General features: G+C 37.5%; 1 protein-coding gene across 1 annotated transcript; it reads right to left on the bottom strand.

Annotated features, from left to right (window-relative positions):
• Positions 1-770: 770 nt before the first annotated feature.
• Positions 771-9,791, bottom strand: LOC125617510 (adenylate cyclase type 10-like). The gene is made up of 9 exons (XM_048805723.1): positions 7,645-9,791; positions 7,359-7,548; positions 6,824-6,879; positions 5,984-6,137; positions 5,633-5,822; positions 4,370-4,456; positions 2,654-2,925; positions 1,766-1,902; positions 771-925 (listed from the first exon to the last, which is right to left on the bottom strand). Exons 2-9 carry the CDS (start codon positions 7,514-7,516, stop codon positions 771-773), a joined length of 1,209 nt encoding a protein of 402 aa, XP_048661680.1. The 5' UTR covers positions 7,517-7,548; positions 7,645-9,791.
• Positions 9,792-10,714: the final 923 nt, after the last annotated feature.

Raw genomic sequence — 10,714 nt, 5'->3', positions numbered from 1 at the left:
AAAAAACCAAATGCCGAATGTGTTCTATGATATAAGGAAGCTGATTCATAGTGGGGTGGGGAGGGGGAGCATGGGAGGAATAGATGAACTCTAGATAGGGCAGAGGGGTGGGAGAGGAAGAGAGGGGACATGGGGTTAGAAATGATGGTAGAATGTGATGGACATGAATATCTAAAGTAAGTATATGAAGACATGAATTGGTATGAATATACTTTGTACACAATCAGACTTATGAAAAATTGTTCTGTATATGTAATAAGAATTGTAATGCACTCTGCTGTCACATATAAATAAAAATTAATAAAAAAGTTAAAGACAAAAAAGCCATAATTAATCTCAAAGAACATCTCCTCTCCAACTATGCCTGCCAAATTCTTTGTTCCTTATCGGTCAAAATAAACATACTTTGCATTCTTTTTTATTAAACTCTTGCTATATACACAACATTATCAGCATCATAGATTTTCTTAAATCTCAGCAACATCATCTCCCTTGCTTATTGCCTCCTTTGGCAGAGGAATTTTCACAAAGGGAAACTCAGGACCTAATTTTTATTAATAAACTGAAAAAGTTTCCAGATCATCAAAAGAAAGCAAAAGGCCATTTAAGTAAACATTATTCATGTCTTCAAAAGGCTCTGCAGGCCATGCTAGAACTTATTTCTGGAAGACAAGTTTCCTGTTTAGAATAAAATGAAACCAGAATGATAATGAGAGACTTGTACTCATTCACTCACCCAATTACTAATTGCAGTGACACCTGTAATTGGTTCACTGGTGGTATTCAAAGAACTTGCCTTTTAACAGTGGTGGGAGAAGCACTGTATCCAAGTTTACATCATCTTTGACTGTGCAGACATAAAGTTCCTGATCTTCTTTGGAGCTGGCAGGAGAAATACTATACATTGTGGATTTTATAGCATTGGCTGTAGGAGCAAAAAAAAGGACCATGACTGAGGAAAACACCAAGCTCAGTGACTGTAGCTTTAAAGGCACAGAAATGCAAGATTAAGTCAAGAGACTTCAGGATGAAGATGAATGGAAAACACGTTTTTTTTTTTTTTTGAGAGAGAGAGAGAGAGAGAGAGAGAATTTTTTTTTTAATATTTATTTTTTAGTTTTCGGCAGACACAACATCTTTGTTTGTAGGTGATGCTGGGGATTGAACCCGGGCCGCACGCATGTCAGGCAAGTGCGCTACCGCTTGAGCCATATCCCCAGCCCAACCCTATGGTTTAACATGCTTCATACCAACCCATCCTGCTTGTTCTTTAATTTTCTCTTATAAACTAATAGCATCCTTTGTACCATATTATATTTCATCACTGTTCATTATTCCTGCTTACTTTATACTAGCCCTGTTTCTATGATATCACAGCTCTAGGATGCCTTTCTGGATATACATGTAATTCTACCCTTTCCTCCTAGCCCATCCTCCTTCCTTCTCCCATCCCCCATCCAAATCCTCAAGTCCTCCTCATCATTAATATACAATTCTCTGTTCTGGACTCTCATCGTTAAAAACCCTATTTCCTACCTGATCTCCTAGGCTACTCAAAATAAAACTATTGCAGATTGGTTGACTGAATTAAGTTATCTGAGGCAGCGATTTAGTGTTTTCACCCTAGTTGCATAGTATTTGTACACTGTACTTAGCTGGGCTTAATCTGGCCCACAATGTCAACAGGGAATGACCACAAGCTTCATAAAGACTAGGTAATGCCATGATGGAGATCAAATGTCAGTGGTTGCAAGGCTAAACTTACCTGACAGGGTTTCCCACTTGCTGTTCTCTTCCTCCTCCTTTTTTAGGTCATGAAAAAGCAATATGTCCTTAGAGAGAAGGTCCTGGCATAGGATCTCACAATACAGGGGGTTTCCAAAGCACCTGTGCAGAAGGTAGCTGCAGAAAGTAAGTAGGTGATTGTTGACTAAAGATAACCACTTGAGGGGAGCCAAATATTAAGGGTACTTCATACTGAGGAATCTTCTTTTGTTAAAGTCAGATCTTGATGTATATACACTAACAGAGGGAAGCAGCCGCAGGGAGAAATGTAGGGAAAAAACAATTTCTTGGGTTGTTTTTTTTTTGGGGGGGGGCACTGCGGTTTTAACTCAGGGGCGCTTAATCACTGAGCCACATCCCCAGCCTTTTAAAAATATTTTATTCAGAGACAGGGTCTCACTAAGTTGCTCAGAGCCTTGCTAAGTTGCTGAGGCTGACTTTGAACTTGTAATCCTCCTGCCTCAGCCTCCCGAGTTGCTGGGGTTACAGGTGTGCACCACCATTCCCAGCAAGAAAAACAATTTCTGATTGGCTTTGAAATATATTTTGGCAGTAACTTTTTTTTTTCTTAACTATTTTGCTTCTACTGATGTTAAAAGGAGCTAACATCTCCTTGCTAAAAGGCTTTGCAGAAACTGTCACTATAAGCAAGCCATCCAAGTCCTAACTGTCTTGTTAAAACTTGAATGGGCAGCCGGGGAAGTAGCCCCTTCATAGTTTACAAGGAGACTGAAATCTCATCTTGGGCTTCATCATGCTTACTAATGCCACTCTCTCCCCCAACTCTGTTGAGCCCTGAGCCTTCTCTTTTATATTATGGCACTGGCTCCTCCCTTAATGAAGTGTCCAGCTGATCCTAGCCACTCACATCTGCAGCTCTTGGGGGATGCTCACCACCCCTAGTTCCCAACATGCCATTCTCAACAGCAAGGTTGCTGCCAACTTTGAAATGGGCACAAGGATAGCCTGAGGACTCTGTAGGAAGTGCTGGGCCCAGCCACACAGGGTGACAGGAGGGGTCAACGTCATCACCATGATGATGGGCACACTGGAAAGCAATGTTCCCAAAAACTCCCAGGAAGCTGCATCCATATACTGGGCCTCGTCAATGAGGAAAATCAGTGGTGTTTCCCTCACTGCCTGGAAATAACAGCAAAGAAACAATAACAACCTCTGATTAGAAATAAAGATCTACTGCAAATTTTCCATCAACAATTTAAACAAAATATCAAACAGGATGGAATTTTCAGAGTAAAATGTATTTTAAGTCCAGGTAACATTTTACTTTCTAAATATAAAATATAACCTACATATCTAATTCCTAAATAAAAAATGTATGGATAAAATAAGTGAACAAGAAAATGCTCTAACTAAAAATAAGTATCGAAATATTCTCTAACTCAAACTTGAAGCTTTCAAATATTTCATTTTGACAAAGACTTTATTCTGTATGAGAATTTATAACATTTTAAAATGGCAACTTTCAAACCCGGCTGCACATTAGAATCTCCTGGCAGTGCTTGTCAACACTCTCATTACCAGGCCCCACTCACTGAACACTCTGAAAAAATTGTATCCATTTTTATCCCCACTCCCGCTCTGCTTCCTCTGCTTCCCATGGTGTCAGGTGATTACTCTAATGTGTTTATCCTATAGATTTTTGTTTGCATTTTGTTCTTTCAAAATATGCATTGTTGTTTTGCCAAATACATTATTTTTATATAAATACTACTGTATTACAGATCTCATTATTTTTCCTCTTTTTTTATTCAGGACTGTTTTTATTTTTGCGGTGCTTGAGATTGAACCTCGGGTCTTGCACGTGCTATGCAAGCCTTCTACCACTGAGCTACATCCTCTGGCTTCAGACTATTTTTTTTAAAATATTATTATTAGTTGTTGATGGACCTTTATTTAATTTATTTATTTATACACAGTGCTGAGAATCAAACCCTGTGTCTCACAAATGCTAGGCAAGCACTCTACCATTGAGCCACAACCTCAGCCCTCAGAATTGTTTTTATATCACTCCACATTGTTAAGTTTTCATCTTATTCCCTTAGTTCTAACTTTAACATTTACTTCACTGTGTTCATCCATGTGTTCATGCCAGTACCTCTCTGGCCTCCACAAATAAACACAATGGACATGTTCCTTGGGAGTTCCTAGATTTAGAGGATACATGCTATTAAAATTTGAATTGTTACTTTTAGATTGCTTTCCAGAATGGTCACATCATTTTCTCTTCATATAGATTTTTGATTCTGTAATTCTGAGGTAGAGTCTGTGTATCTGTGCTTTTAATAAATAATAGGTAAAATAGCTATTCACCTGCACTGTAAATCATTGTTTTACATCAAATTACTAAAATTTCATTAAGAAACAGGACCAAGAAAGAGCCAAAACTCTTTTGTGTGCCATGCCATGCTGTGGAATGAATACATGTTTGCAGATAGACACAAACACTGAAGATATCAACAAATGGAAGGCCAAGAAAAGCCTAAAACAATGTATGATGCAAACTGGTTAAACATAAACCATCTCCAAATATTAAGAATAAATGGTATGTAGCAAAAGTACCCACCTCCTGAAGCACTTCAATAAAACACTCTTTAACCTTTTTTTGTCTGGCCAGGTCATCCATGTGTGAAACTTTGAAGGACAATGGAAACTGATCAAAAAGAAATATTATGTATTAGCATTTAAAATGGCAACCTAATAAAAATGTGCATATTCTCCAAAGGAACAGAAAACAATTCTATTTTAATGAAGAGTAGGTTTCTGTGAGATTGAGCATAGAGAGACAAGGTCCAATCCAATATTAATGTACAGCTCAAAGTGTAATACTGAAAGTTCATTGAGGGTTAAAGACAGATACTTACATCTTTTTTTCTATACCAGAGTCTAGAAAATTATTAAAGGCTGTAACTAAGGAATAAATGACAGGTTGTACTTAGTAATGCTACTTTGGGCAGCTCCAGTATATAAGTTACACCAAATATACCAGGATGAATCTCTACATGCAACTTGTCAGAAAGAGATGCAATGGATATCACCTAACATTTTTTTACTGTGCTAGGTTAAGGCACATAAGCTACCATGGATCTGTTAGCCAAAGTGAGATTCCTGCTTGACCATATGAACAAAGGTTAGAGCCCAGACAAAACTTAATAGAGGGCTATACTGAGAAACTGGATAGATTTTAGTATTCTCTACTTTATATCAAATACTTTCTTTGGAGGTAGATTAGAAGTTAGAAGTGATGGAGAATGAACAGGGTATCTTTAGTTTGCTGGCTGTTGGGTACCACATAAACCCTAGACCACTGGAAGATTTTGAGATTTAAATGCTGGCTCAAGGGATATACTCCATGGCTAGGGAATAGGAAGGCAGCTTTAAGGAATAAAAAAATCACAACTGACTTAAGAAGACATGAATACAATTCCTAGGATCAGGATCACCTTAACACATGTAGCTGTTTAAAATTTATAATACAATCTCTTATACACTATCTTCTTTAAAATTTATGTAAAATCATATAAAGTATGTAAATCATTTACAGATGAAAAAATTGTGGCTCAGAGAGGCTAAGTGATTTGCTCCAGACCATATAACTAGCAAGTGTCAGAGTTAATCTTAGAATCCACTCTAAAGAAAACAAACAAACAAACAAACAAAAAAAACCCTGGGTTTTGGTGAATCCAAATCTTAATCCTCCCAAGACTATGTGTTCTTAAGCTACATATATGTGTCCTAAGGGTATTAATTATGTTAGAAGACAACAGTGGATCTGACTATCCACAAAGAAGAACAGTAACCCAATTCAGAAAGTCAGAGTCTTTGTTACCTTCACAAAGAAGAGGTCATTAAAAAGGCAATGAAGTGGTTCATCCACCATTCCATAGAGCTGTCTGTGCAGGCACTCTTGCCGATAATAGGCTGGGCATGTATCAATCTCAAAGAAGATGGACATGAGGGTCTGGATAACATAGAAGCACTGCTGGGAATCTGCTTCCTTCAGTTTCAATGGCAACACCCTGGTGAATATTAGCATGGTCACTGGGAGACCCCAGACCCACACAGAGATTACTCATTCCACCAGTCCAAGGTTGCTGAATCTAATGACATGTAGTTGTACCAATAAGGTAAAGAAGCCCCCCTAAAAGTAGGTTTTGAGTCAGAAAGCAGGTGTCTTTACCTTTGCCCTTTTTTCTGGGCCAAGAAGTTTATTTCAGCTAAAAGCTGGCTTTTTCCATAGCCTTTTCCACCTTCATACAGAACTGCCTGACCCTTCTTCTGTTGCAAACATGACTGCTGTGCCGATCTGAAGGCCTCCAGTTCCTTTTCCCTGTCTGCAAAGAGACAAGAAGCACTCTGTGCTTTATAATAGAGACTATTTGAATTGATTTTCAAAGCTAGCTCTCTTAAAAGCTCTATCACCTCCCTGTCCCAGAATCCCTGGCAGAATCCAGAATCCCATTCTTTGATGGAATTTCATATCTAGGTCTAGAAAATCAACTTGAGACAAACAGAAGTATGTGCTGAGGAACTGGATAGATTCAGGGTTTGTTGTGGAGCCTAAGCAATAACATTCAGAACAACCAGGCACCATATGGATGTGGGGCTACTATTATTTTCTTAGTTTGTTATAAAAATTTCCATAACAACAATTTAGTCTTCAGGGTCTGAAACTGTTAGGTAAAGATAATGGATTAATAAATGTAGATTAAAATAAAAATAGGGACTATATAATGCAGGTGGCAGAAGAGACCCCAGTAGCAAAACCCTAACTTACAAAGATTCTAACTAAATGTTGGTACTTCTCAAGCAAAGTGGTAGAACTTGACCTGAAATCTGAACATTCAACATGAAAAAGAAATGACAGATCCTCTTCAAAACAAATATAAATTCACTAAGAAGGCTGCTCTCTATTTTTTAATATAAACTTAAAATCATTTAGTTTGCATTCCATTTTATTTTTAAAATCATGTCTAGCCATCTACAGCTGAAACAAATATGATCTAATTAGAAAACTCACCTAACAAAGGGCGATTTTCATTTCTTGTTCTGGCCAAATGTCTTTTCCCAAACATTCTGCAAAAAAGAACAAAGAGAAATGTTTTATTAAAAATAGCATCAAGAACTCTTGTCTTCCTAAGCAAGTACTTCAAATAACTGAAGAGGTACAGAGATCTGTGCAAAAGTGTTTTTAAGAACTAAAAATTGTTATGGAGTGAGAAAAGGAAAGTAGTATTGATATCTGCAGGCTCAGAGAGGTAAGTAAATTGTGAAGTACATGCACACACACACACACACACACACACACCCAAAGAACACCTAGATTAGTGATTTACTGCTATTTTCTTCCTGTTGGAGAGAAAGAAATTCCCCAAAGAAGTAGCTAAGAGCTAAACAGACAAGCTAAAAATCTCAAGATGAGAAAGCCTCCTTTTATGTGTCTTATTCCAACAGGGAAGTACTAGTATTACTAAATTTCATACAACTGAAAATTTACCATTCTCATGCCTCTATTCTGTAAGAGATGAGAATAAACTCTCACCAATAATACTCACATACATCTTCTATGGCCAAGATATTCATACATCCTCCCGGGGTTGGAGATGTTTTTCATTATTTTCTCTGGCAGTTTCTTAAAGTTGTAAGCAGGAAGCATGGACCTTAAATACGTTACCTCATCACAGGATACCAAGCCTGGATAAGCAGCTATCATTCTGGCCACAAGGCTCACTTTTGGGCCAATAACTGTGTTAGAAATAAAGTAAAGGGTGGAAAATTTTTGGACCACCTCTTCCATCTTCATCCCTTAAGTCATAGAGCTAATAATCCAATCTATTCTACCTGTATATTCATGTCTTGCTACTGCCCCAACCAGACCACAGAATACTGGTCCATTGGTGATACTGATGGAAACAAGCCTGGGGATCAGAAAAGTAACAACTGAGTAAATATATAGTCATAAGCCTCCAAATTCAGGCACAAGATCTGCCACTCTCTAGATCTAGAAGTCTAGTTTTAGAGCTCAGAATGAAAAAAGGTCAATGGCTTATGACAATCTGCGTCACATGATGAATATGAAGAACTTAATAAGAAAACCACAAAACCTACAGAATTGTCTCCCTCTTTTAGGAGTTTTATTTGGGGTGTTGTTATTGGTAAAAAGATTTTAAAAAACCACTTTTATCTGTCAGATGATTTATATATGCTTTTTGAGGTACTTTCAAATTGATTGCCTCATCTGGTCCTTTGAGATATAATTAACAACGAACTTGTATGACAGTCAAAGCAAATATTTTAATAGGCTTTGAGAAAAGAGGAAAAAACTAAAGGGGTTAATTTAACTTTCCCAGAGTTATACAGCAAAAGTCAGAATGAGAATCTAGATTTCCAGATCCCTAGATGAGTGTTATTTTTGCTATTCCATGCTGCCCTTAGATAAAACCCAAAAAATGAAAAGTAGAGCAACAGATGGCAATACAGAGTTGAATCAAATAATGCAATGTCAGAGTAACAGAATAATCAGAATGTCAGGGCTGCTGGTGGAAGAATTCTGAAGCAAACTGATCTTCGGAATATACTTTTTCAATGAGTAACTTTTTCATCATTCACACATGCATAAAATTATTCATTCAATAAGCACTGAGAAGTATGCACAGTGCCACACACTTAGCTGGATGTTTAAAATGTTTGTCCTGGAGAAGTTCAGGCTGGGGAAGAAGAAGGTTGGGAATAAGGGAGGTGAAGAAACAGTTATATGATGTCAAGACAAATATTCTTATTAGAGATCAGTAAAGCACATTCATAAAGCAAATAGAAGGTGTATTAACTTTCTGTACTAACTCGTACAGAAAGAGTATTCATAAGGGAGAGGACATTAGTCAGACTTTGAAAGTTGAAGACACTGTCAAAACAGAGAAACAGCATTTTTTCCAGTAGAAAAAGGCACAGGCTTTGGAAGCCTGGTGTAGTTATGAAAAACTAAGTACTTCAAGATGGCTAGAGCACCGATGGTGTTTGGAGTAGGGAGAGGTGAAGGGAGAAGTGATCTTACATAGATGAGAGATGGGAAAACATGCGCAATATGGATTACTTAAAAAGAGAGTATAATAGAGAATGGGCAGATTTACTTGACTGACATGACAGGTCACAGATATGTGGATGGAGAAAGAAGGAGCAATGAGGCATAATTAGGCTCAAGCTAATGTACAAACAAACAATTTTCAGTGGTTCAGAGAGAACGTGAAAAGTAGTGATCATGTTAACATGACTGTCTCCTATACCAACCAAATTCTCCTGGCTTCCTGAGGACAGGATTGAGGGCTCTCACCATTCATATGCTGTACCCACTGTCCATGGTGAATAAAAGAAGTGCACAAGACAAGAACCAGGTAGTCGATTCTATCATCACCCCAACAGCAAGACTCAAAATCTTCTACTGGTTTAAGATGCTTCCTCAGGCTAAAATGACATTTCTCACTTTCTCCACCTGCCAAACTCCTTTCTTTTTCTACCCGGCACAGAAGTCATCTAGAGTCAAGACTTCTTTGATATCTCTGGGGATGATGAACTATCTCTTCCTAAAGCTTCTTGCTTTAGCTCCCAGAGAATTTTATTCCTGCACTTAAATTTCATTGTACTACAAGAAAGGTGTTTACCTGGATGAGGAGGAGGTGGTCTCTTATTGTTCTTATGTCCAAGGCATAAGAATACTTAATGAATGCATTTATGCACATAAGAAACTCAAGCACTGGATCACTAACAAGATAAGACACACTGTACTTTTCTCACTTGGTTGTTTCTTCTTTTTATTGTATTTTATAACTACCCCCTGTTCTTCCTGGCAGTCCATATTCATTTTTTATTTTAAAAACATTCTCTATTGATGAAGAATATATTCTTTATTTGACATATGCAATTATACATAGTATTTGTGGTACTAAAAACCATCCTGATCACTCCCTAAGTCTCCAAAATATCCTGGAGACTTGTTCAGGGAATCATCTTTGCTCTAAAGGAGCTAGAAACTAAAGGTATTTTTTCAGATTCGAAAGAGGAATTTACAAGATGACTCAAGGTGAACAGGAGACACGGGATGCAGTTTAGGGTCTGAGTGATAATTGATGTGATGCAGACAGACATGAACAATGACATTTGTTACTGAGGCTCCAAAAGTACTGCTGAAGCTTCAGCATTTGATTAGTGTGGCATTTCCCAAAATATATTCCAGAACACGTCATTCTGGATATTTATAGGTCCTTTTAGAGAAAAGAGTTTGATGATCAAGTACATGTAGAAAATTGTGAGTAAAACTAAATATATTAATTTTCTTCATCATAAGACTATCCAGACCCTTTTATGTATAAATGTATACTGTGAATCTCTAGGAAGGAAATAGAGTTTGTTTCACTACCCATTAGTATGATAAGGCACTAGAGTTCTACCAAACATTCTTAGGGAAATGCTGAATTGGTAATTTGTCTTCAAGGAAAAAATAATGACCTTGAAATCTAGCTTTCAGGTTGTGAGATTGTCACACTATTTGTCTTAACAACATAATCTCTCTGGATCTTAGTTTCCTTAGGTTAAGAAGATCAGATTAGATGAGCTGTAATATTCCATCTAGTTCTTAACATCTATTATATTATAAACTAAATAAGACCAAAACGACAAGGTTATGGCCTAAGAGTCACAGAATGTATCTTTAGGGCATTGTAAGACAGCCTCTACAGGCCAGAGAAATGAGTATCTCACTCAAGGGTAGCACCATTGAAGGCCACAGGTCAAAGCAATATTCAAGAACAGAATAGATCAGTACTAGAAGAGGAGGCCTTGCATAAAACTGGTAGGTAGGCTATGAGAGTCTCTGCAGATCCCACCCAAACTGAAAGAAGTGACAACATGTATTTGCCTT

The sequence above is a fragment of the Marmota marmota genome, unplaced genomic scaffold, assembly GCF_001458135.2.
Source record: "Marmota marmota marmota unplaced genomic scaffold, marMar, whole genome shotgun sequence".
In the NCBI taxonomy this organism is placed as follows: domain Eukaryota; kingdom Metazoa; phylum Chordata; class Mammalia; order Rodentia; family Sciuridae; genus Marmota; species Marmota marmota.
This window is presented reverse-complemented; position numbering and strand designations above follow the sequence as displayed.

What these genes read in the sequence shown, in the direction of transcription:
- LOC125617510 (XM_048805723.1), bottom strand. Translation starts at nt 7,516, where the DNA reads ATGATAGCTGCTTATCCAGGCTTGGTATCCTGTGATGAGGTAACGTAT. An exon ending in ATCCCCCAAGAGCTGCAGAT is followed by an intron (nt 1,903 to 2,653) that starts GTGAGTGGCTAG and finishes TACTTTCTGCAG; the next exon opens with CTACCTTCTGCACAGGTGCT. An exon ending in CAAGTGGGAAACCCTGTCAG is followed by an intron (nt 926 to 1,765) that starts GTAAGTTTAGCC and finishes TTGCTCCTACAG; the next exon opens with CCAATGCTATAAAATCCACA.